This window comes from Ursus americanus, chromosome X, assembly GCF_024610735.1.
Source record: "Ursus americanus isolate L20-20 chromosome X, mUrsAme1.1.p, whole genome shotgun sequence".
NCBI lineage: Eukaryota > Metazoa > Chordata > Mammalia > Carnivora > Ursidae > Ursus > Ursus americanus.
In genome coordinates this window covers 67,443,422-67,469,693 of record NC_142164.1, presented here as the reverse complement: position 1 = coordinate 67,469,693, position 26,272 = coordinate 67,443,422, and the positions used below count along the sequence as shown (strand labels likewise).

The following is a 26,272-nucleotide window of genomic DNA, read 5'->3' as shown; positions in this document are numbered from 1 at the left end:
TTACATATGTGTGAATCAACTTCACAGTTTTTTCTATCACTTCATCCTGTGCCAGTTTGTACTTATTTTTTTTCTTTGCATCAATCTGATTTTAAACAATATCCTTATTTGAAGCCATAATATCTATGAAATTAGTGTTTGCTGTCCTAGTTATGTCTTTCCTAATAAATATTGAATTCAATATATATCTATCACGATTCAAAATGTCAGTGTATCTCTCCAAATCATCCTGTGCATATATACAAACATTGGAAAACACAGAAGTAGCAGTAACACAAACCAGCAGGAGGTCAGAAGGAGGTTCAGGCCTTCAGGACTCACTCCAAGACTCACTATGTGTTCTTGGGCTCCCTGAAACACTTCATAGTCCTTCCAAGTCCTCATATCATGTTATGCAAGCACGAATATTCTCCTGAGATGGAAATAGGTTCTGGAGCCTAAAAGGAGCTCCTTCCTTCCAAATAAAATCCACAATTCTGAATGACCTCACAGGTACTGAAGTGAGAACACTTGACTTGACTAGGGAATCAGAAGCGCTAGGTTCCAGTTTTGGTTCTGCCATTGACCAGCTGTGTGACCTTGGGCCTGTCCCATTCCCTCTCTGGACCTTAGTGTCCCCAACTATAAAATGAATAATTTGGTCTAATGACCTCCAAGGTACCTTGCTGCTCTGAAATTCAATAACTCTTTCACTTGTAGACCTCACACTTCTGCTTAACCCATTGGCTCCCAGCAGCTTGCAGAGGTGGGGAGGCTGCTGAGCTGACCTCCTACTACCTCTGTACCAAATCCTCCCTGAGGCGCCTTGCTCCCAGTGCACAAAGTTCCTATTATTGTTGCCTGAAGCCATTCAGGGTTTCTCTCCAGGCTCCTGCAGAAGTGGCTGAGGCGACCTGGGGGGTAATAGTTGGCCTGTAACAAGAGCCTGGTTCCCCAACCCAACTGGCTCTGGCCTGGCTGCAAGTGTGGCCTTAGCACCAGGCTCTGTATCAGCTGCCCGAGACCCCTCCCTCCAGCTCTGAGGGGGCAGGGAGACTGGCTTAAAAGAGAAAAAATAGAAAGAAATACATTAATTTAAAAATAAAAATAAAAGAAATACATTAAAATAGAAAGAAATGCATTTATTTAAGTTGCTGTTGGGTATCACTTCCAAGGCTCAGGAGGACAGAAGACTGAAATACTGAGACAAAGAAAATCAATAATAATAATTCTATTAACTTTCTTTCTTTTGAAAATGACCGAATCATTTTTGTAACTAATTCTTGACAGATTTGGCCGTTTAATGTTTGTTATTTCATGAACAATATTTGCAGGATATAACTTATCTAGCATTTGACAAATAGTTTATCCAGCAACTTGGAATAGTATAAAGATCTACTTAGTTAGGAGGTATCTGTATTGATTATCATTGGAGACAGGAAATCTTTTAATCATTATCTACAATGAATTCAGCCAACGCAAAAATACTGGGCTGTGAGTTGAAAATTCAACTGGGAAGATCTAGTCCCAGGTTTGATATTAACTCCTTCTGTGACTATGACTTAGTTGTTTCCTTTCTCCGGGCCTCAATTTTCTTGTCTGAAAAATAAAAAGGTTGAAATAGAAGGTCCCAAAGTACTCTTTACTCTGATTCTGTGTCATCCTTGACCCTTCACCCCTGCCAGAGTCAGAGTGAAAGGAGGGAGAGGTGGAGATAGGGTCAGTGGAAAGGGCAATTTCAAGATGTTCTTTGGGATTGGGGAAGGATTTCCAGGCCTGTGGAGGAGTGTATCAGCTTCCTTTGGGGTCGAAAGGGGCTGGGAAGCCCAGGTTCCCAATGCCTATTTTCAGGAATGCAAAACGGAAAATCAGGCCCAGGCTTACAGATGCAGGTGAGGCAAATGTCCTGAGGCACAGCCTCGTGGGACATTTTTATAGCCTGGACCAATCCAGAATATCAGAGCAAGGGCTGGATGGCATGGGATAACTACCCCGGGGCTAGGAAGGGAATGAGAATTGCAGGAGGAATGACAGATCTAGAAAAGACCCGGGAAGTGTTATTGGACACTTCTACCAGGACATCTGATAAATCCTTCAAACTCAACACTAAAAATCATTATTCTTCATTATTCTTCTGGAAAGCTTCTCCTTCTACAGGACTTTCTTTCTTGGTTAATGCACCATCATCTGCCCAAACAAGAATCATGGGAATCATCTGGACTCCTCCGTCTCTCTCATTTGCTGTCATCCAGTTGCCAAATCATGGCTAAGAAACTTCTTTGGAATGTTTCCTACTTCTGCCTCTTCTTTTCCACCTGCACTAGGATAGTCTTCCATTTCAGCCCTTAGCAGCTCTGCCAGGGATAGTTGCTACAGCTTCTTAACTGGTCTCCCTGCCACCAAGCTTTCCCTTCCAGTCCATTTCCCATACTGCTGCCAGAGTTCACTCGTTAAGAGAACAATTTGGTCATGCTCAAGAACTTTTGATGGTTCCTTCCCTTTGGTCAAAGCCCAAATTCTTTGCATTGGTGTTCAAGGTCTTTCACAACTTAAACAACCTATCTTTCTTTCATCTCACACCACATCCTCACATTTCTGAGCTCCATGGGACAACTCCCTATTTCCTATACATACAATGAACTCTCATATTGGGCTCTTCACTGGGAGTGTCTTTACCAACACACCCCCTTCACAAACACTTGGCCTGTTAAGCCATCCTCTAGACTCCCTATCAGTTCCACATCTCTGTTATGACACATCATATTGTTCCTCATTTCCTCCTTTCTTTCCTGTATCTCCCACAGACCATGAGTGTATGAGAGCTATATCTGACTGACTCCTATAGTCCCAGAACTAAGCACAGGGCCTCACATAAACAATGAATCTGGCAAAGACTGTCTTTTATTTTTGATGGCATAGCAAAAGAACTGCTGGTAATTAGGCTAGGGACTTCTTCCTCTCAGCAGACTTTCTTCTCTACCATTTCAGCTGTGCACTAGCTATTATAAATTGACACTCAGACCCCACTGTCTCCAGATGACAAATTATCATGTAGTTCCAGCTAATGGTGCTGATCCATGTAAAACACATTTCTACCAAACCCTGGAAACTTTGAGGTTGCCTTACATCTCAAGGCAGGAAGGGCACTCAAGGACCTTATTAACCAGTGGTTTTCAAACCAAATCCTGAGGAACTCTAGAGTTCCCGAAGATTCACTGGGGTAAGTGAAAGGAGGACAGAGTCGAGGGTGCTTCATTCAACCAAATCTATTTTACCTTTTGGGGATTTCATGAAGATTTCATTTGGAGACTGGGGTTGACCCCAAAAAAGTAGATGCTGGAGACCATTGCTCTAGTCCAGTGCTTAACTGCTAACAGCCTTCCTTTTATACCATTCCTGCTATGTATCCGCTTGGGCTTGGACCAAACTCTCCAGGTATGATCAAGTATCCCTTCTCATTCTGTACTCAGTTGAAAGTTCTTATTTATAGAGAACCAGACTCTGCCTTACAACTTTCACCCAGATGTCCCATTTTCACCCCTTGGAGTCTCAATGGAAGTTGTTCCTTCTTCCCTACGACCTATCTACTGGCATTTAGAATTTCTCAAAGTCTTAGATGGAAGTGACTTTGTAGTTCATACAGTCCAATCTTCATTGTAGTTGGGGAGCTCAAAGCCCAGAGAAGGCAGGGGATCTACACAACAGACAACTCATCAGTGGTGAATCTGAGACAAGAAGCCAAGTTCCCACTCATCTATAACGTCCTTCCCTGAATCTGTCTTTCCCCAGAGTAAATAGCTCCAACCCCTAAAATGATTTCTTACAATCCTGATGACTATTCCCTAAACGTACTCCTGATTGACAGTAACCAATGGCTGAGGATCAGCAGCTCAGCTGGTGAAAGCGCTATAGCACCCAGGCTTTCGTTGGCCTGGGGTAAGGACAAAAGCAAAGGAAAGCAAACTGGCATCAAAAACAGAGCTATTTCCTCACCACAGCCTGGATGCTGTTCTCCTCCACCTCTTTCCATAGGACTAAATTCCATTCAAACAGTGCTCCTCCCATGGCAGGGCAGCCAAGGGGCAGCTTTCAGAGCCCCCTTCTGACCTGTTTGCTAGAGGGTCCCTGCTGTGTGACCTTCTACATCCCAAACCCAGAAACAGGAAGAGCTGGTTTGGTTTACATTTTGAGAAGAAAATGAAAACATAGGAAGTGGGGCTCCTGAGAACAGAGGCTTCCAACTCTGTGTCCATGTGCCCCTGGAACAGGATATTTCAGAGAATACATTCCACCAGAGAAGGGAACGGCCTCCTTATTAAAAACAAAACACAAAGTCCTTCCAGGTTTGGAAAGAGAAAAAGGCCAAAAGGAGACTCTTAAGGAGAGGAGGGGCAGCTATTTCAGAATCTCCAACCCTTCTCCCTTATCCACCACTTGGAGCTGTCGTACTTTGATCTTACTGCTGTTATCACCACATCTGGCCCCCAGAGATCCCCTGCTCCCTTTAACCTATGGCCCAGAAGAAGGTCCAAGCCTCTTTTCTTGTTTATCTGAGTCTCATCAAAGTAGGCTGTCACTCAGAACCTTCCTTTAAAACCAAGGAAGAGCAGACATAAATTAATTACAGAACCCACAAACAGCAGAACAGCATTCAGGCTTTACAAAGTAAATGCCTCTTGTCTTAAAGCCAGCAAAAGGAGGGAAGCACTTTGCCAGTCCCCAAAAATCTCTTGGGATAACTACTTCATCGCCCCACATGAGCTGTTGTAGTGTTGCCTGGCTTTCTCCCCTCTCAGCTCTCTGTCGCTGGGAGGTGGGTTCTATCTTGTTTTCCAACCACAATTACCAAAAGAGCTAATGCAAAAGGTCTTTTAGAAAAAAACCTTTCACCCTTCCTCCATGCTCCTCTGTTTTGTTTCTTAAATTCCACACATGAGTGAAATCATCTGATAATTGTCTTTCTCTGATTGACTTATTTCGCTTAGCATAAGACCCTCTAGTTCCATCCACGTCGTCGCAAACGGCAAGATTTCAGTTTTTGATGGCTGAGTAATATTCCATTGTATATATTAAAACAAGATGAGACCAGGGAAGGAGACAAACCATAAGAGACTCTTAACCATAGGAAACAAACAGAGGGTTGCTGGAGGGGAGGGGGGCGGGGGATGGACTAACTGGGGGATGGGCGTGTGATGTAATGAGCACTGGGTGTTATATAAGACCGATGAATCACTGACTTCTACCTCTGAAACTAATAATACGTTATATGTTAATTAATTGAATGTAAAAAAAATAAAATTAAAAAAAAAGAAGAAGGAAAAGGAAAAAAATCTTCCAGAACCCCTTAAGTCCTTTCCAGTTCTGGTTTTTGCATTGAGGAACATGATTAATTCACAAGTAGTTGGTAACAGTGTGGATCATCTGGGTGCCAAAGGAACATGGCCCCACAGAGAAACAGTTCTGGTCCCCTCTGGAGCTTCTACAGCCACACACGACCACACACAGCATCTTTACCAAAAATCTTAAGACTTGCAGAGTAACAGCTCCTTCAAAACACAAAAATGTACTACTGTCTCTTGCTTCCCAAAGGGGACTATGTGTCCCCTTGGGCCAGGGGTAAGCAGAGCCTCTTCCTGGAAGATGCTTCCAAGAGCATCTGCTTGGAATGGCTCATTCTCCTTAAAAGATCTGGGCGGGGGGAGCATTATTTTTATATTAAAACAAGCGCAGATATATGCTATGGAATAGCATGCAAAATTCCCAGGAATTTGTGAGATAAAAGTGGAGACTTCAAAGACGTTTCACACCTGTGGCTGAGTACCTGGGCTTCTCCAGCTCCTTGGGGCTGTGTGGGTAATGAGTTCATTCTGTCCAACCATTTGGTACTTCGATGCAAAAGTCTGAGAAGCACTCACTGAAATGGTGGGCTTCCTGAGGGTAGAACCTTCGTCTCACTGCTTGTATCTTCACGCCCAGTACAGAGCAAGCCACAGACAGGGGGTGCTCCAGAACCGTTTGTTTCATCTTTCCATCCACCCATTGGCCCATTAGTCCTAGTCAAGGAACAAGCAGCAAAGGTAGCCTTAAAGTGGTGCAAAGAATTCAGTTTCTTGAGAATACAGACAGCTCTGGGTTGAATTCTGACTCTGTCACTTATTAGCTGTGCGATTACCTCTCTGAGCCTCTGTTTTAAAATGAGGATCGAAATACGCATCTGGTTTGTTGTGGGAACTAAGTGTGGTAGTGGGTATAAGAGTGCTCTATAAGCTCCCAGGCAATATGCAAATCATAGTTTTTAGGATTATCAAATGACCACCATGACTAGCCCAGGCAGTAGGGTGAGGGAAAGGAGAGATGTTTTCTGTAGCCCAGAAGTCTGATTTGAGATTTCTAAGAAGGCAGGAGCTGAAGCCTCAGGAATGAGCCCCTGGGCCTCTGGGATGGGGAGGGCCGATGTTGAATCAGGGCTCTCGAGCCCCACCCCCACTTCAGGGAAGCAGTGAGCAGGCCAGAGGGCAACTTCTTCCCATGGAGTGATGAAAAGATCAGATGTTCCTGATACACCTCAGGTCTCCAAAGGCTAGATGCGCCTGCTTTCTCATGTCTGCCAATGAGCTCCTAGGTGGCCCAGCTCACAGCCAGGGTCATTGGTCAGTAGGGACTAAAGTATAACCAAGCATGATGATTTGACTGCTAACAAACTCTGTGACCTTGGGGAAGTATCTTCTCCTACCGGGCCGGGACTTCATCATTAAAATGAGGAGATTGGAGAAGGTGGGGCTCTAAGGCCCTCAATCTCCTACACACTATGGTTATGTGACCCTTAACTGAAAAGGTGTTTGACCTTGATTTTCCAAAAAAAAGTGATCAATCTGATCACCTGATAGTTTGATACTGGACCCCAGCCAAAAACCCCCAAAAAACAAAAACCACAAAAAAACGAGTGAAAAGCAGTGTCGGGAGACCTTGCTGGAGCCCCCTTCTGTTTCAAAGTTCGCTGGTCCTTCTGCCTGTGTCTGGCTGGACTGGCGATCTGGGATCACAGTCCAGGTGAGGGGTGAGTGGATGAAGCAGGTGTTTCCCAAGCCCTGGGCTCTGACCCAGGTACCTCACAATATAAAATGAGGAAAGGGAAGAAAACAGGAAATCCTGTCCCTTATATGCACCTAATTGTTCAGGAAGAATTCCTTCTAGGCTGGCGCGTTGTCTCAGAAGTCAGCAACAGCTGCTGAGCTGGAAAGCTGACTGCTGCCGTCTCTGGGATTCTGGGACTCCCCACCCCCATCTCAGCCCGTGGAGACCTTTGCCATTTTTCAAAGCTCTTTTCAAATACTGTTGCCTCCGCCTTCTAATCCCCAGCATACTGTGTGTCTGCCTTCTAGCATGGATCATATTCCGCCTCACGTTGGAGCGGTTTCCCTTCACATGTGGATTAGAAATAAAATACGTTCTCCAAGGAAAACTTTCAACTTGTATATAATGGAGACCCAAAGTCCTATAATCCCTCATTCCCACTTTCTGTAACTAACCACTGTTTGGAAGTTTCCTTGCAGCTTCCCAGAAAACTCCTAGTGTCAAAGCTATTGAGAAGGCCAGAGCGGGATGCTTTGGACAGAGTGCTGGCTCTGGAGACTAAACACTTGGGTTTGTGCCTCAGGTCTCCATTTGCTGGTCAGAGCAGCTTGGGTGAATTCGGTCTCCTCTTTGATTCTTGGTCCTCTGCTCTGTAAAATGGGATAACAGTTCCTCTTCTGCTATCTCACAGGACTGTTGTAAAGACCAAATGAGACAAAGCAATAAAAGCATTTTTGGAAACTGTAAGGGGTGCTCTATTTCTCTCCATGCTTGTGTCTGCAACTTGAATGTAAGCACCTTGAGAACAGAACCCTTGGTCCCTCTGGGGCCAACTTTCCATTGCCCTTAGCCCAGGTGACTTGTCTAGAACAGGCAGGTGGTGAATGATAGGAGATACGGAACTGAATCCCAGAGGGTGTGCTATACCTAGAGGGGTTGATGCTTTGTTCCTGTCCTGCTTCTGAGCATGTAGTTCTTGACCTTCCTTTGGAGACAAACTCAGCCGAGAGGACCATTATTTTCTTAAGTTTACTTGACTTTCAAAATGACGCTCGACTTTGAAAATCCTGCAACTGCTATTTCCAGCCTCTACCTCCCTCAGCAACCAGTTCCTCAGATTCTGGCCCAGCTAATGCTTTTGGAGTTTCGTGTGTGTGTGTGTGTGTGTGTGTGTGTGTGTGTGTGTGTAGATATAGATACAAATATAGGTGAGAGAGAGAGAGAGAGAGAGATTACTAGGAAGATTCGATTTTTTAAATGGACCAGCTATAAATGGCTGGAAACGAGAGCTGGAAATTTCCTCAGGTATCATTTAATACAATCACTACTAACCTGTAACAGCTGGGGAAACTGAGACCCAGAAAAGGGAAGCGATTTTCCCAGGAAGCCTGTGCTTCTGACAGCCCAGTTATGAAGGGAAAAGGCAAGCCTCCAGGCTGAAGGCACTCAAGTTAAGGGAAATGGCCTGGAGAGAGTGCGTGGGACCCAAAAACAGATGAATGTGGGCAGAGAAGAGGCATCAGTCAGGAGAAGCAGTTGGGACCATCTGCAAAATGCCTCTGGAAAGTGGAAATATAAGAAACATGAGGGCTGTGGTTTAGCACATTATTAGGAGTCTTGCTGAGCAAGGAGAGGGAGGAGAGAGGAAGAGAAAAATAGAGGGGGCCAGAAAGGGGGGGGAGGAGAAGGAAGGCGAAACCAGGCAGATGCAGAATATTTGGAGTAGTAAGCTCAGTAAGGGCTGAACGTAGCAAGTGGGTAGTGTTTTGTTGCGTGCAGGACATCTAGCTACCTTCTAAGTTCCCACCAACTCGGCTGCCCGCTTTCTTTTAGACTCTGAACATGCAAGCCAGTCCTTATTTTCTTAGCAGATGTAGCAGTTTTCTACTGCACTATTTGCAGAAGTGGCCCCAGACTGTAGGTTTTGCCTCAGATTTGGCATGTGAGGGCACCATGTGTACAGCCTGGACTGGTCATCAGAGTGGGAATGCACTCACTCTGCAGCCACAATCCGATTTTAGGCATAGAGTCACACTGGGAGGTGAACTCAGCCCGTTTTCCAGGCGAGGGGTAATATCATTTGCCAAAGAAAATAATAACCAAAAGAACCATACGGATAGTCGCATATGTATTGAGAACCCATAGTTAGTGCTGCTGAACAATGAGGGTCCCAGAGCCCAACCACCTGTATTCAAATGCCCCTGGCACCTCTCATCAGTGGCATGATCTTGGACAAGTTGCATGACGTTTCTGTGCCTCAGTGGCCTTATCTGTAAAGTGAGGATAATAATAACACCTTCTTGAGAAGATTTGTGAGGATCAGGTGAGTTGACCCAGGTACAGCCTTGGCACAATTCCTGGCACTGAGTTTTCCACAACCGGTGGCTACCATTGACATCATCATTATGTGCTGGCCATCATTATGGCATTATATGCTCTAAATGTTGTACTTATATCGTGGTGTATAATGACCACTCAGAAGGTAACTGAGGCCCAAGTGCATGAGGAACATATCGAGTGCATTGGCCTTTAAATTTTCCTTAGACGCAGACTCTTGTCCCTGGCCCAGACTGGATTTTATGTAGAACTCTGGTAGATAGAACAGATAAAAAGCAGCATGGCTCTGACTGAAGCAAAGTTGGGGGGGGGTCCTAGAGCCTCCTGACTCAGCTTTCCTGTGTTTTCCACTCCCCCAACATCCCCAAGGAAGGCCCTGAGGGTCTTCTATGGTCACTGTGAGGCACAATCTGCAAGCCTGCTGATGTAGTCCACCTCACCTTTTTCTGTTCAGATGAAGGTATCATGAGCCCTGAAAGGGCGACTCATGTGTCCAAGGTTGCACAGCTGGTTGAAAGCAGAGAGGGGCACAAGTGGCACTACTAGGCATAGAGGGCAATAACTTAGTCGAGGAGAAAAGCCTCCTTGGTTAAGCTAGAACACAGACCATGCTAGGCTTGGGCAGAGAACAGCTAGGAAAGGAAGGTGAGCAGGCGGGAAGGGGAGGCTGAGCCGGAGGCCCTGCCCCTGAGTCCTGGGTGTGAGCAGACCCTGTGAACCCTCATATCCTACTGCAGCCGCCCTAGACTTCAAGACAATAAGATGGTGCCCTACCGTTATGGGGCCTCTCACTGCAGGGGATTTGCGGTTCTGTTTTGACAAGGGATGCAGTCCCCTGTCCCTGAGGTCTCCAGTCTGTGGGATGCATCTGACCTGGAGATAAATTCTGCCATTCTGACTGGACTCTTGGCCTTAGCCGGGCGTTTTTATACGGCTCCTTCAGCTCTGGGGTCCTGGGAAGGCAGCGTGGCTTCCAACACACTGTTGTCAGGAATATACAGGGGAGCGGCCCGATGCTCCGCCACTTCTACAGTTGTGCGGGTGGGCGCCCCTATCTGTTCAAGGTATGCTGCTCTTTAATGTAAGAACCTGTGTGTTGCCGACTTTTATTTCCAGACTTCAGCATGGGTTACCTGAGGACACCACATGGAGGAGAAATTTTATAAAAGTTCCTCCCAGAGAACCTCTGGAATCCCTTCTTCTGACCTAATCACTTGAGTGACTCAGGCCCCGTGAGAGCTCTAGATGACTGACTCTTCCAGAGGCAAATACTGGAGGGCAAAGCCTGGGTGCAGGGCCCTGAGTTGCTTGCCCCTCCCTGGGTAGGCCTTAAGATCTTCATCTGGACCACGAAGGAGTGGAGCAGATGAGCTCTGAGGGCCCACCAGCTCCAGGCTGGTCTTCTGTGGAAGCCCCCCCACCACTTGGGTGCTCTCCCACGTGCTGTTCTAGAATCCCAGGGGAACATACCAGAGCACAGATGCAAATAAAGCCTGCCCCTTCCATGGTTTGCTGGCCCCTTGGACCAGTCACAAGACGGTGGGGTTGCAGGAGGCAGATTACGATCCCTAACTTGCAAACTACTCCTCTGATGAAAAGCAGCTTTTGCATGAGAGACTATGGACTACGGGAAACAAACTGAGGGCTTCAGAGGGGAGGGGGATGGGGGAATGAGATAAGCTGGTGATGGGTAGTAAGGAGGGCACATATTGCATGGTGCACTGGGTGTTATATGCAAGTAATGAATCATGGAACTTTACATCAAAAACCAGGGATGTACTGTATGGTGACTAACATAATATAATAAAAAAATATTATTATTTAAAAAAAGAAAAGAAAAACAGCTTTTGCTTATGGCAAGGCCAGTTGCTCAAATGGACAGAGCCCTGAACCCCCGAGCCGTAGTGCAAGATATGCATTACTGTGGGGTTGGTGGTGCACCCCACCAGATGATGGGAGGAGGAGGAGGGGCTTCTGCAAGTTCTGATCAGCTTAAAGGTGTAGGTACTAAGGCTGGGGAGGGGGGTGCAAGGTGGCTGGGGGTGGACCCAGATAAAGGCAGAGAAAATCAATGAAGGGTTGAACTCTGCAGCCTACATGATTCCAGGGCAGGAAGAAAGACATGAAGCAGGGTGAAGGGCTAAGGGGCCACCCTGTCACTGATGAAGGCTTCTCACGGACACTTTCAGCTTTGATCCACATAACATTTGAGGGAGGTAGGTGTTACTGTATTCATTTAACAAGTGAGGAAACTGAGGCCCAGAGAGGTGATATAACACGTCAGCAAGTAAGTGCTAAAGCTAGGGTTCAGGGGCGCCTGGGTGGCTCAGTCGGTTAAGCAGCTGCCTTTGGCTCAGGTCATGATCCCAGGGTCTTGGGATCGAGCCCCGCGATCCTCCCATCAGGCTCCCTGCTCAGCGGGGAGTCTGCTTCTCCCTCTCCCTCTGTCCCTCCCCCACTCCCCTTTCGTGTTTGCTTTCTCTCTCTCTCTCTCTCTCTCTCTCTCTCTCTCAAATAAGTAAATCTTAAAAAAAAAAAAGCTGGTGTTCAAATGAAAGGGTGCTTTGAGAGTTGCAGTGCACTGTTCAGGGATCCCTTTCTCTGGAGCTGATAAAATCCATACATGGATACACTGTTGCTTCCCAGCGAGTAACCCTGCTAAGACTTGGCTGCAAGGGCCTAGGAATTATCCTTCCTTTTCTAAAAAGGCCCAGAAAAGACGAATGATTGTACCAGAGTCATACTCAGGCAGGGCGAGAGAGGGCAGAAGCTGAGGCTCGGGTCCCTCACCTATCTGCCTTCACCTGGAAAGCTGCAGAACGCTGCTAGAAGTAGCTCTCCCACTGCCATTTTCTCTGCATCTGGTCATTTTCCACTTGCAAAGGCTCTCAGATCCATTATCTCAAGTTGATGGGGAGCCATTTCTGAAGCTGGATCTTGGCTGCAGAGAGTGGCAGGGGATTCCTGTGTGAAATGCTAGTGCTCTGTCTACGAGTCCAGTCGGTGCTAGGTCAGTGCTAGGTCCGAGAGACTGCCACAGGCCAGAGTGCTGTCAGTTGCCACACACGAATGGAAGACAAGCCCTATGCATAGCCCGGACCCAGGCTCAGCATCACCTGGGAAAGGGTGGGTCGGTGGGGGAGCCACTACGCATCTGCCCTCAGGGAGCTGCTCGTCTAATGGAAGTCAGCCCTGCTTCTGACGAGAATCAACTCGATCATCCTGGGGGGAAGTGGTGGAGATGGGTGGGCAAGAGAGGCTCTGTTGTGGCCCGAGAGGCAGTACGTAGAGTGGTTACAAGCCAAGGTTTAAAGCCTAGTGGTCACTTACAAACTGTGTGACCTGGGGCTAATTGCTTAACCTCTCTGTGCGGCAGTTTTCCCACTAGAAAATAAGGGCAACGATAATCATTTTACCTCCTCATAGAATCATCACAATGATTAAATCACATGTGGAAAGTGCTTAGAATGTTGGCTCCTATAAGCACTTCAGTAACATTAGCTCTTCTCAGTGACTTGGGGCCCACCGCATGCCAGATGTGTGGTGCCCCTGGGGTGAAAGGCAGTGGCCTGGAGCTCACAAGTGCACAGGACCAATGTAGCCTGTCTTCCTGAAGTGTCTGCTTTCCTCAAAGGCTTAAAGGAGAAAAGCCCCCGTTTTTGTAAGAAAACAACATGGATATATACCAGAGTTAACCAGGAAACTCAAGTAGGTGTTGAAGATAAGAGTGGGGACTTCAAAGACATCCTCTGCATGGAGCCAAAGCTTCCATGTTATGTTATGTCTTCAGCTCCCCCAGGGTTTCTACGCATTCTTCCCCCTCAGCCATTAGGGGCATCGGGTACAAAAGTTCCAGCCACACAGACGCCTGTCAGCTCACGGAACTTTAACGAGGGATCATTCTCTGGGGCAAGGATGATCACCGTCATGATACAGGTGAAAACTGAGGTTCAGGGTTCAAAATCTGCCATTGTCACTTACTGGCTGTGTGAACTTAGCGAGTCACGTTACCTTTGTCATCCCTCAGTTTCTCCATCTGTGCAAAGAGAGTGATGGTGATGATGATGACAGTCATAGCAGTAAGCTACTTGAGAGGGCTGTGGTAAAAATTAAACAGACAAATATCCACGAAGCACCTGGAACAAGGCTGGGCGTGTAGTTAGTGCTCAGTGCACAATAGCTTGTACTAAATCTGTCCTCGCATTCCCTCCCACAACAACACTAGCAGGTAGGTGCCATCCTGTCTGTTTTATGAAGAAGGAAATTGAAGCTGGAAGGGGTTAGATCACATGCCCCCCTCCTCTCTGCTACCAGAGGGCATTCCTGCCATGGGGAGGCAGTGGGAATAAATGAGCTCTGAGGTCCTTTCCAGTTGCAAGGTTCTGTGATTCAAGGTAAACTTTGGAGCCCCTTTCACACCACTGTTCTGGCTGGGGCTGAAGCAGCAGAATTCAGGAAACGGGAGGGACTAGCCAGGGAGGGACATGCCTTGGCAGGGTAGGAAATGAGTGCTGCCGCCCTTCCTTCGAGGCCGCTGCTCTGAGAGGCTGTGTCCTGCACTCCCACCCTACCGGAGAGCAAAAGGGAAACTCCTGTGCCTGGAGGAAGCTGACTGGGGCCTCCTTTTCCTCAGAGAGGAACTTGCCCCTGGGGCAGAGGCAGTGCAGGGGCTGTGAGAAACTCAGAAGTCAAAGCCTTGGCAGTACCGAGCTAGGCACTGACAGGGGCCTCCCCGTGGCTGCTTCTCTTGGCTAAGCTCGTCCAGAGTGGGGATTGCTGATAGGCCAGAGGGTTCTGGCGGAGAGGAATGAGCCCCTCACTGACTTATGATCATATGGGGGAAAAAAATTCCATCAGGTAGCACGGCCTAGTAGAAGGAGGAGTAGAAAGGAGATCTGTCTTGACTGTGAAACAGACTCACTGTGGAACTTTGGGCAAGCTCTCTTCACCATGGGAAGAATACATTCATTCAGTACTTTGTGAACACCTACTGTGTGCCAACACTGTCCTGGGGCAAAGGGTGACTGTCATGGAGATCGACATGTTAATTTCTCATCCCTTTCCAGCTCTGACATCTATGAAAGTGAGTGCAAATCTCATGCAAATAAGCACATACCAGTGCACAAACTCCTATTCCTTTTCCTAGCCTGGCCCTCCCCAATGGCGCTGCTTGGCCCTAGAGGAGTGGCACAAGGTATGGAGATGGTAAAGGGAGGGGCTGCGACCTTCACCTGTGTATCCCTTTATCATTGTTCTGATTGAGTCGTGGGATTATTATCCCCATGTTACAGACAAGGAAATGGAAGCTCAGAGAGGGAAAACCGCGCAGGCTTTGCCCAGTTAGTGCAGAGCCACTATTAGAATCTTGCCTCCTTACTGGCCACCGCCAGCAGTGGAGTGGAAATAACCAGGTCTGAGGGCTGGCAACTTTCTGCCTTTTCTCCATTGTAAACAAAGGTGGATAGAACTCCGCACCATCCCCAAATCAGGGCATGCATGCAAGTTTGTTTGCCATTCATGGAGGTGAGGGGTAAGAGAAAGAATTTAGGGTCCTGGTCCAGGCTTTCTTCGCAGCAGATCCTCAGTGCTGATATCTTGGAGAATAAAAGTTAATCTTTCTTTATGGAGACTGCACTCTGTTCCAGGCACCCTGCTCAGTTGCTTTAGGGCCTCCCAACAGCACTGCAACAGAGATAATTGTCCCACTGAGGTGACCGCCAAGTCACTTGCGTTCTTGGGCCTCAGTTTTGCTTCTCGAATGTAAGAGAGTCTATAAGAAAGGAACGCTTTTGCTCCTAAGGTCCAGGATATTCTCAGTGCTAGAAGGATTTCAAGGTGTCCTTGTTGGAACCCAAGGTCCTGTTGCTCTGGTCAGCCAGACAGAAAATGGAGCTGGGCGGGTGGTAAGAAGCAGGGCGTGGAGGAGGCTGAGGAGTGAGTGAGTCAGTCAGTCCACCAAGTGGGCTGGAGCCACCATTCCCCTCTCCATCTGGCTGTTGCACAAGGTCTTCTGCCATGTAACATGGTTGGTGAGATTTGGGGGAGACAGGACGTGCAGGGACTAACCTGGTGATGAGATTTGGGGGAGACGGGAGGTGGAGGGGCTGACCCTTACTATGCTGCACTGGCATAGGACAGCAAAAAGGAGTGGGATCAGTGGTGAGACACCCCTCAATTAGGAGGCCGGTATGGAAAAGGCCGGAGGGTCACCCCAACCCAGTACAAGAGGCCCAATGGTGAGGGGCGAGGCAGAGTAGCCAAGCTAAAGAAATGACTTGAGCTCAGCGTAGGATAGAGAAGGGGGGCTTCCTGCTCAAGGTGGGGGCGTGGAACTTTCTAGTTGCCGCTGAAGGGGCGGGGCAACCCGGGCCGTCATTCCCTCAGCCCCTCCCTCCCTCCCTGGGCGCCGTCTTCTCCGTAGGCTCAGTCCCGGGTGCGAGCACCCGAGGCGCCAGCGCTCGCTTGGGAGTCGCCGCCGGACTCATGGCTGAAGCAGCAGGCTGGGGGCCAGCCTTGCGGCTCCCGAAGCCCCGGACGTGGGTGCCGTGGAAACCGCAGGGTGTGAAGGGCGCTCGGTGGGACCCGCCGCGCTGGAAGCCAGGTGAACAGAGCTGGGCGGACGCCTGCGGGAGGTCAGGGCTAGGCTGGCACGTCGCGGGGAGCCCCGGCGCTGCCGTCTGGCGAGGCAGAACTTGAGTCCCCCTCGCCTTCACGTCTTTGGTTCCAGTCCCGCTTTCATCTAATAGTCTTACGTCCATTTGTCTGAATCCCACCCCCGGCTGGCACTCTGCTTTTTTCAGACCTTCCATCCCGGCACTCCTGCGTCCTTCTCATTCTTAGGCAGCTCTTGCTTTCTCAAGGTGCCCCCATCCTCTCATCCCAGTTGTCCGTCTGGCTTCGTCCCTACCCGCCTCTCTCCCTCTGCCTCCATCCTCCACTCAAAAAAGAGCAACATTTTGGTTGTTAACACGTGGTAGGCATTTAATAAACAGTATGTCCCTTATCCCCTAGTCTTCTAGCACTTTCTTTGTCTCTGCCTCTGGCATCACACTTCCATCCTCCTGTCTGTCTTCCTGTCCCGCTATATGTCTGACCCTCTGCTTATATTTTTACTTCATCCCACTGTCTGTCCTTCTATCCCTCTTTTTGTCTCCGTATCCTTGGGTCTTCCTACCTAGCCAGTAGCTCCACATACCCCCTAACACTCTAGGGGACCCTTACTGCCTCACTCTGTCCCCTACTTGCATGACATGGCCCAGCCACCCTGGCAGCACCATTTTAGTCACCTTGAATTGCCTAAACTCCATCCCAAGGCCTGTTTCCACTCCATCGGGTCACCCAGACTACCTGGCACTTCGTCTTTTTAAAAATTGAAAAAAAGTATATATTTCTCTGAGCATTTAAAAAAAATGTCCAGGCTCGGCTGCTTCCTTTTCCCCAGTAAGTTCTCCCTTGCTCCTGCCCAAATGGCAGGGAGGAAATAGCAAACTGGGTTGGGTTTCTCAACATGGGTTTGTCATGGGACATGAACATACTTAAAGGACAGGGCCCACAGAAATCCTCAGAGCAGACTGTCTGATTGTACATATGTGGACCCTGAGGCCCAGAGAGGGCAAGACTCTCAGCCAGGTCACACAGCTCCTCAATGGTAAAAGGAAGGTAGACGCCAGAATTCCAGTGTCCTGGCCCCTGATTCAGGAGCCTTGATGGGGGGTGGGGCCCAGGAGCCACTTTCCTGGTGTTTCCTGGGGGTCTGTTGATCCAGACATATCAAGTGTCCAACCTGGGGGCCTTGCTGTCCCCTCTCTCCCTGTCCTCTGGGACCTGATCTGGCTGCCCACCTGCTTGGGTTGGATTTTCTCTATCTGGGGGCTGCTGTTGCCTCTTCCACTGGCATGGGAGCTCCATAAGACAGAGACCCTGGCTGTTGGGCCTTCCTGCCTTGTTCTCTGCTCCAGCCTCCCCCACCAGTGCCTAGGTGCCAATGTTGACTGATAGGTTGATATATATGTATAGGGAAGCCCTGGCTCTGGCTGAAGATCAGCTCAGAATTTTTATTTAGTGAGAATGTGTGTGTGTGTGTGTGTGTGTGTGTGTGTGTGTGTGTGTGTAGGGGTGTGGAGAGGGTAGCTATGCTTAGAGAAGGGCACACTGAGAGGGGCTTCAAGAGCCCAGACTCTTAGTTGAGTGGCCCTCGAGCATCACCACACATTGTATGCCCTCTCTGATGTCACCCAGGCGCCTCTGGGGACTATTCTTCAGGGGAAATAGACAGGGTGGGTGGCTAGGGAATGCTTCTGTCTGCTTGAATTGAGAATATCAAGCCCTAGAGACCCATAATCGCAGGTTTGTGGCAGGCCTGTGAAAGCAAATCTCCCTCCGCCACCTCCCACCAGCAGCCCTCCAACTTTGTGGGCACTGTATCTGGTTGCAGCACGAGGTCAGACCATCGTGGACTGATGGGGCAGCCTGTTGTGTGGGAAGGAAGAGCCCACTCTTTCTTCCTCCTCCATCTCCTCCGCACCCTTTCTGTTTTGTCCCAGGAGCTGTTTCTCCTGAGGGACAAGTGGAAAGGTCCCAGGCGAGAGGGCAGGATCCTGAGCTCTGCTCAGAGGCTCTTTGTGTCCATTGCCACCGGGTGAGCTGGAGGCAGTGCAGGAGGCAGGGGCCAGGTCTCTAGACTTTTGGGCTGGTTTGGCCTCTTTCTCTGCCTTTTACCTCAGCCTTCCTCCTTCCTTTTTCTCACTTTGCTCTGCTCTTTCTCCTCATCCTCAGATGACTCTTACACCCCCAAGTACTCCCTTCTTCTGCAGAAGCTCCAGGGATGTTGGGCTTCTGGGAGCCACACCCCCCACAGGAACACACAGAAAAGCTCACAGAAGCAGAGAATGTTACAGAAAAAAGGTACCCCAGACGTCTGGGTGGCTCAGCCCATTAAGCATCTGACTGTTGATTTCGCTCAGGTCACAATCTCAGGGTTGTGAGATTGAGCCCATCGTTGGACTCTGGGCCCTCTGCCCCTCCCTCTACCCACCCCCCCCAAAAAAAGAAAATAGAAGAAACAAAGTACCCAGGAAACCAGGACCCAGCTCTGTTTTTCCAGATGAGGAAACTGAGCCTGGCCAGGAAGGAGCGAGCTCAAGGGCTGAAACTAAGTCAGGCAAAGGGGAATGCTGTTGAGGGGCACAGGGAGGGTTCCTCTGGTCTCAGCTGCTTGTAGGTGTGCATGGGGGTGGAGTGGGTCAGGACAAGGGGATTCATGTTAGAAGTTGACTTGCTTTCGCTCATCTCACCACACCGTGACTGTCCTCTGAATGGGGCGGAAGGGTGGGAGTGGACATCCCTCTCTGAGTGTCTGTGCCAGGTTCACCAAGTGCTCAGCCCCTCGATTTGTTTGAGCTGAGGCAGGCAGACCTCCCTGAGGGAATGGAGGCGGTGCTCCATTTGCCTGCAGCAGGAAACCTCTGGCCCCTTTGAGACTGGCCAGTAAATCCAGGCCAGGGGCCCATCCTGGGTGTGAAGTGGGGCCCTCCACACTGTCATGGCTCTGTTGTGCGGATGTTGGGGATCGGCTCTCCAGCAGCTAACACTTGGCCTAGTATCTGTTAGAGAGATGGGGGCAGGCTCTTGGGTGTCTTCTGGGGAAGAGTGGGAGGCAGAGACTGAGTGGGCCTGGCCTCTCCCTCTCCAGCTGCCTAGTCCAGGTGCCTGGAGGTTCATCGGGAGCTGCTCCAAACATCCCTTTCAATAGTTCCAGGAGGCAAGTGAGAGAGAATAAGTGCATCTGTGTTGGGGGGGGGTGTCCTGAGAGAGTAAGCGATCCCTGAAACTCTCCTGGCCTGTGCCCGGGTCAGCCCATACTCCAGCTTTCCTCCCAGCCCAGCACGGGGCTCCCCCTTTCAGGGTGCTCTGGAGTGTGAGGTGGGCACAGCTACAGTGGTCTCCAGGGCTGTGGGCTGAGACATGGTCTTTGGGCTCCTGCCAGGACTTAGCTCCGTCCCCCACTCCCACCTAGCAATGCAGAGCAGGGCCTGTTGCCCCTCATCTTTCCAAGCCCCTCCCATTACCAAATCCCTTTCTTCCTACATTGGTCCTGCTCTGGCTGCCCCTCTTAGTGCAAATGCCCCTGCCATGGCGTGGTTCCTGAGGCATTTTTTTTTATGAGCTGTAACTGTCTTATGTTGTGGGGATCTGATCAGTAGCCCCCTTTCCTGAAGCTGGGTGGGGGCCCCAAATCTTTGAAGAGAAGACCTTTACTGTCCCAGGCTTGACTTGGTGGGCTTTCAATGAGGTACGCGGGAATGTGTTTGCAAGTGTGAGGGCATCCGTGGTCGTGTGCTGCACGGGGCTGGTCCAAGTGTAATTCATTTTCACCTCATGGTTCCTGCCCCCCTTCTTTCTTCTCAGCTGGGATCCCTGGAGTTATTTGCTGCTGCTCCTTTAGCTCCATGGAGAAAGAGTAGGAGAAGCACCTGTTTCATTACCGTCAGCCATTCCAGAGTGGGGCTATGCCTGCAACAGCCTGAAGAGTCCCCATTCCTAGGCAGGGAGGGCTGTGGGGGCCATCAGAAGTTAGTTATCAGAAGTTGGGTAGCACTTATTGCTACCCAAGTGTCTTGGGTTGTAGCTCACAGGAACAGCACCTGGAGTTTCTCTCTGCCACCTCCTAGAAGAAAGGAGCTGATTGGCCTTGGAAAAAAGCTGACCTGTCCAACACCTTGCTTTGCCATCCCATCACCTGCCGCCACCCTTTACAGTACACCCTCACGTCCACTGTCTTCATTGTGCCTGCTAGCGGTTACGCTCTATCCTCATTTTACCGGTGAAGACACTGATGTGTGGAGTGGCACAATGACTTCCCCTTGGTGACACAGCCAGAAAGTGGTGGAACTGGGAGTAGTACCCAACTCTTTTACTTCATTGCTCAGTGCCTCTGTCACCATACCTAACACTTAAGAGCACTTACAGTGAGCTAGCCACCGTTCAAAGTACGATTTAGCCCCGTGGATCCACTTAACAGCCATATAAGATCAGGACTGTGATTATCATCCACACTTTACAGGTGAGGAAACTGAGGCACAGAAAGGTGGAAAGTAATTTGCCCAAGGTCACACGGCTAGTAAGGAGCAGAGTTGGGTTTTGTACTTGGGCTGTCTGGCTCCAGAATCCATCATACTGCTCTTTATATGACACAACTGGGTTTTGATAGTGGCAGACAGAGGGAAGCCCCATATCTAGGGCGTAGAAATGCATACCTGCACCCCAAGGCTTTGCCCCCTGCCCTCAGCCTGCCCTCATGCGCTCTGTTTCCCTGCTTAATGGCTGAGCAGGCAGCCAAGGCAGCGGCAGCAGCAGCACTATAGGATACACAGGCAATAGTGGGGGCTTGTGGGAAAAGGGACACCCAGGACCTAAGGCTCCAGTTATCACCAGAGCCACTCAAGATGCAACCCAGAAAGGAGACTGTGAAAAGGTACCCTTTCCTCATCTGTTCCAGGCACCGTTACTGTATATCTGTTCCGTGCAAGACTCTGGCTTAGGTCAGGGCCTGGGAGTAGATCAGGGAGCAAGGATTGAAGGGAACGAGCTATCTCCTTCTAAAGAGGCTGATTTCTTGCCTTTCTGAAGCTCATGGGATAAGAAAAGGATATCAAGAAAGACCCAAAGAAATAGCCTAGACGTTGCTTGGGCCATTTTATTTTATTTACTTATTTTTTGCTTAGCCATTAAATGTCACAATGTGCATGGCAGATATTAGGATTGTAGCTTTTCCTGACTATTGTGTTCACTTAGTCCTTCAAAAGATGTTTTTATTGAGTACCTACTCTATGCCAGGCGCTGTGAAATTCTTGTTCTACTATTTGTAGCAATCGCTCTTTTGTAGTTTCTGTAGTTTTCCCTTTTTTAGTTGTCTGGTTTGATCACTTTATTTTTCTTCAAGAACTGGGTGTCTCAGAATCCATCATCTCTGAGGCAGTTAAATGTATTTACTAAAAGGTTAGTGGGGTTTGGTCATTATTCATATGATTGCAATTTCTTCATGGTTGTCCCTTGAATATCTTTCAGCATTACTGAGAAACTGCTGTGGGCACTGTGCTTGGTGCCATGCGGTGGCTGGAATCAGCTCTGACCTGGCTTCCTTCCCTTAGGGAAGCTATTAGGATACTGCAGGACCCACACTTTCTTTTTTTTATGATAATTTTTTATTATGTTATGTTAGTCACCATACAGTACATCCTTAGTTTTTGATGTAGTGTTCCATGATTCATTGTTTACGTATAACACCCAGTGCTCCATGCAATATGTGCCCTCCTTAATACCCATCACCTACCTAGCCCAGTCCCCCAGTCCCCTCCCCTCTGAAGCCCTCAGTTTGTTCAGGACCCACACTTTTATACCCTTTTAGCATTTTCCAGAAGCAAGATAAATTTGGCCCCAACTCAGGACCTTAGGGATGCTTGCAAATATAACGGCCCAGCCTCAGGAAGGAGGTCGTCTACCTTCCCACCCATTACAGGGGGTTCCTGACTCTGGGTAGGATTTTGTTTCTAGAAGTGAGCTCTGGAATACAGGTCTCATCTACTTCCAAGACCCACAGGGACATGGCTCATCTTGAACAAAGTGCCAGCTCCTGTCTTGCCATTGAGAGGAAAGAAGGGGTGCACCCTGGGGGTAGCCTTGCTTCATCATTTCTCCTCTGATTCTCATCAGGCCCAGCAGGGAACGAAGGTGGGAGAATTCCAATTTGTCTGAAGACCAGACAGGAGGGGGACACCCGGGGCTATGTCTGTCTTTGCCATTGCCTGGGTGACCTTAACAAGGTTGTCCTAATAAACACGAAGTTTTGCTCTCGCCTGTGTTGGGTACTCTAGCAAACAAATTAGATGGATGTGGCCCCTGCTTTCCAGAAACTTCAGCTTCATTTCTCCCATCTGTTACATATGGAGAAAACAACCCATGTGCAGGTATTATCCCTGCCATGGATCTGGTGGGTTAGCTTGAGTGAGTCATCTCGTCTCAGTTTCTCTATCTGTAAATGTGGAGGATGGCGGTTGGATGGCATGTCATCTGGAGTACTCCCAGTCCTGGCTAACAGGAGTCCTCAATTCAACAATGAAGTCATGGTAGCGAACTTGTATTGGACCCTTGTGAGGAAAGGCAAGAGAGAAATCAAATCTTAACACTCTGTTTCTTATTGAATTTAAACCAGCTTTCTGATGTCACACTCTTAGGAGCCCTCGCCTGTCATGATTAATGTATATGCCCCAAGTTGTCCATGCATTTCTCCACGGAGGTAGAGTTTGGACTTAAGGCAGAGAGCTGGGGGTAGTGGGGAAGTTGCAGAATGCTGGGGCCTGAGCAAGGTGGGAATGGCAACTTCCTGCTCAAATATTTAGTGTCCAAGATTCTCTCTTGGTTGTCCGTACTAATCAGAGATCTCACTGAAGTTGTCTCCTGAACTCCCCATAAATTATTCACAGCAAACCACTGAACCTTCACGTGCACATGGCACATGTATTTAAATCCCCCATATGATGCCAGGCACATTCAGAGCCCAATAAATAGTCTGTGCGCCTGGTCAGCTGCTCGCTCCTTCACCCTCCGTCGCTAGCTCTGGAGGAGACTTCTCCCCGCCTACCCCCTCCCCACCAGCGGTGTGACCTGAGGAAGAGGCAGCCGCGCGGATATTGGAGGAGCTAGAAGGCAGAGCCCCGCCCACCACAATTTGGGCGACTTTCTGCGGAGTCCGGTGGGCCGGACTGCGCCCTCATTGGTCGAGGGTCCCGTAGGTGGGCGGGGCATCCCGGCCGCCCAACTCGCCGTTGTCCCCTCCCCACCTGCGCCGAAAGTGGCCTCGGGTTGACAACAGCTAAGCAGCCGCGGCAGCTGCTCTCTGGCTGGCACCCTTACCCCCGGCCCACCCCAGGCTCCGCGCGTGCCCCGGACGGGAGCCGTTCTTCCTGCAGTCACCTCCTGCCCACTGGCCGCTGTGTCAGGGTCTCGAACCCCAAGTGGTGGACGCGGCCTCCAGGTAGGAGTTAGGGCGACGTCAGGCAAAAATCCGGACCAACGGGGCCTCCCGGGCCCCCTCGCTCGGCCTAGTCTCCGGCGCGCTCTGGCCAGCCCCGGCTCTTAGCGGTTCGGCAGGGCAGCGCACGCCGGACGGAGACGCGGAGGAAGCCGCCGAACCACCTTCGCCCCCGGGGATTTGGGGTAGGAGTCGCCGAAGTTCGGGGAGCCCCTGAGCCCGCTGGCAGCGCTTCTCCCGAGGGAAGCTCCGCGAGTCGGGTGGCAGAAGAAGCCTTTCCGCCCGTTATCCCGGGCCTGGCCGCAGTCTGGAGCCGTAGCTCTGGGGCTTTGGAGGGGGACTGGAACTGGGCAGGGGTGGCAGCCCTTCGGGCTCTCTGTCACCTCGCCTACCCTTTTCCTTCCTCTGCTTTTGAGGGCATTTCCAGGAATCCCCGGTCGGGCCCTATGGGCTTTCCCTTTGGCCATTGTCCTCCCTTCTGAGAAGAGCTCTGGACTTTCCTGGTACTAAAGAAGCTGTGGGGATCAAGTGAAAACCTTTGGATAAGTCGCATCCTTCACGGCTCAGTTTCCCCATGAAGTCCCAAATGGGTTTGGATTACAGAAGCTCTGAGGAAAGGCTTCCTTCTAGTGGAAGTTTTTGGGATTTCCAAATTAGGTAGTCTGGGGTTCTCTCCATTTCTCTTCTCCCAAGACTCTTTAAAGTGGAGCACTGAATTAGGACTCAGGAAACTGGGGTTCAACCACTAATTCATGTGACCTTAGGTGTGTCATGCTGCTTCTATGGGCCAGTGTTTTCAACTGCACTCCAGCACTTTGAGCTGCACTCAGCTTCAGGTGGAGGGCTGGCTTTTGGTATCTAAAGGGCCAGTCTTTTCCATGACATTTTGACTTGTCCCACGGTTCCAGGCTCCTCACTGGTAGGTGAAAGGTTGCCTTTGAGATGCTTGGGGCGACAGGAGCTATGCAGATGGAAAACTTTGCGGTGATTATGCAGCCAGGCCAGCTGGAAAACTAGCAGTGGTGGGAAGGTGAGCAGGACAGCAGCCAGTCTGAAGGTGGGGAGGAGCGGGGCCAACTCAGAGCCTGGGACCCCAGAGGTTGGGCTGGAGAAGCCTGGCTTGTCTCTGTCCCCCTTGGAGCCCCGAGGTCTGCCCACCTAGGAGGAGAGGGTGATGAATCACACCCAGGGCTATTTTCAAACCCTGACTCCTACTGTGGGACCTGTTCCCTCCCCCACTCTAAGGGTTGCTGTCTCCACCCACCGTCTTTTCTTACTGCTCTGAATTTTCCCCTCACTTCCATCTGCCTGGAATAAAAGGAAGACAATTTCTATCTGGGAATGGGGAGGCAGACAGCCCAAGGGCATAGAGAAAGAGGGATGGCTGCCGGTGGTTTATGAATGGTTGATGGAGCAAGTGGGTAAGAGTGTGATGGGAATGATGGTGTTGGGGGTTCTTTGACCCTAAAGCTACAGCTACCGTATCGCTGGACCTTCCGGGATTGGTCCTCACTTCCGGGATTTGACCTCTGTCCAATTTCGTTCTGGATTTGGGGTTTGGAATTTTTGCTCCTTGGACCTCTGTCATTAGGGCTAGAAAACACTACATGGACAGAATTCCGTTTCCCTTCTTCGCTGGCCTTCTGTCCACCTCTTAAGCAACTCTTAGAGAAGTATGTTAACTTCCCTGAGCATCTGCAGCTCCCCTCCCCCATCGGGAGAGGAGACAGAGTTGAGAGATAGCTGGAGGTGTTTAGAGCAAGAACAGGGGCAGAAGGTGCATAAAGGGGCTGTGTATCTTGTGTGGGCTGGGGAGTGGGGCATGAGTTGTGCAGGGTGGATGGAAGGGCCTTTCTTATTAAAGCACACCTCCCGACTTTGAGCACAGGAGCAAAGAAAGTGGCACAAAGGGGTCTGAACTTTGACCCTCTCTGCCTTCTTGAAGTTTTAAAATTCTGCCCTCAGGGCTAGGGATTGGAGAGGGAGCAGGAGGACCCCTGGAGCCAGCTACAGGGATACCAGCAGCAACACAAAAGCGAGAAGGTTCCAAAGGGAGGAGAGGATGGAGTCTCTAATCTGGATGCTGTTGCAGCTGCTGGTGCTTTTCTGCTAGGACACTCTTGGAGTTCTCTGGTCCAGCCACAGAAAGTTCAGGTTCAGGGGATGGCAGGCTTAATGAAAGCAGACTGTGCCCTTACCTTTTTGGAGAAGGTGGGGTAAAGGGTCTTTGGCTGGAAGAAGGAATTGCCTCTGGCTGGGATAAAATAGAAATTTTTCCTTGGGCTTCAAGTTTGGGTAAGATCAAGTGCCTTGGCCCTGGGCCCTTGGGAGGCTATTATCAGATAAAATAGAGATAAATGATCTCAAAAATACAAGGGCTCTAGGATGGGAAGTGGGAGCTCCCCCAACCTGCAACCCTAAACAAAGTAGTTGAGCACAGGCCTGGGCACGCATTTGCTGGTGTCAAGTGTTCCTAAGGCTCTTTTCATCTGTGAGCCGCGGTCTTGGTTTGTGTGTATGTGAGGAGGGGGGACTAGTCCTCGAATCAGTCTGTCACAGGTCTGAAATGCTGTGTTTGTGTGTTGAGTCTCCTCTTGCCCAATGCTCCACTTTGGGAACTCAACATGTAGCCGATTGCTGTCCCTTTTACCCCAACCCTTAGGGCTCTGGTACAGGTAACTGGGCGTTGAGTTTCTCAGGAATCCAGGGTGGTGTGGGGCAAAGCGCAGGAGACTGGGAGCTGGACATACGGGAGGTTTAAATAGAGGCCGCACTGCTCCACTTGTGACCTCTTGGACTCTCGGCTCTTGATTTCTCCCCACTGTTTCCACTTCACTGGCTTAAACAAGGGGA

General features: G+C 49.7%; 1 protein-coding gene across 4 annotated transcripts in view; it reads left to right on the top strand.

Moving 5' to 3' along the window:
* The window catches only part of STARD8 (StAR related lipid transfer domain containing 8), a 77,578-nt gene that overhangs the window by 21,395 nt on the left and 29,911 nt on the right, over window positions 1-26,272 (top strand). Inside the window, exon 1 of one of the 4 annotated variants that reach the window (XM_045795452.2) lies at window positions 15,813-15,991. The exons of 1 other annotated variant lie outside the window; for it this stretch is intronic. In XM_045795452.2, coding sequence (XP_045651408.2) covers window positions 15,874-15,991 — 118 coding nt within the window. In that variant the 5' untranslated portion in view covers window positions 15,813-15,873. Of the gene's footprint in view, window positions 1-15,812; window positions 15,992-23,161; window positions 23,423-26,272 lie in introns of those variants that run through there. 2 more of the 4 variants (XM_045795451.2, XM_087860035.1) reach the window with 2 other exon arrangements.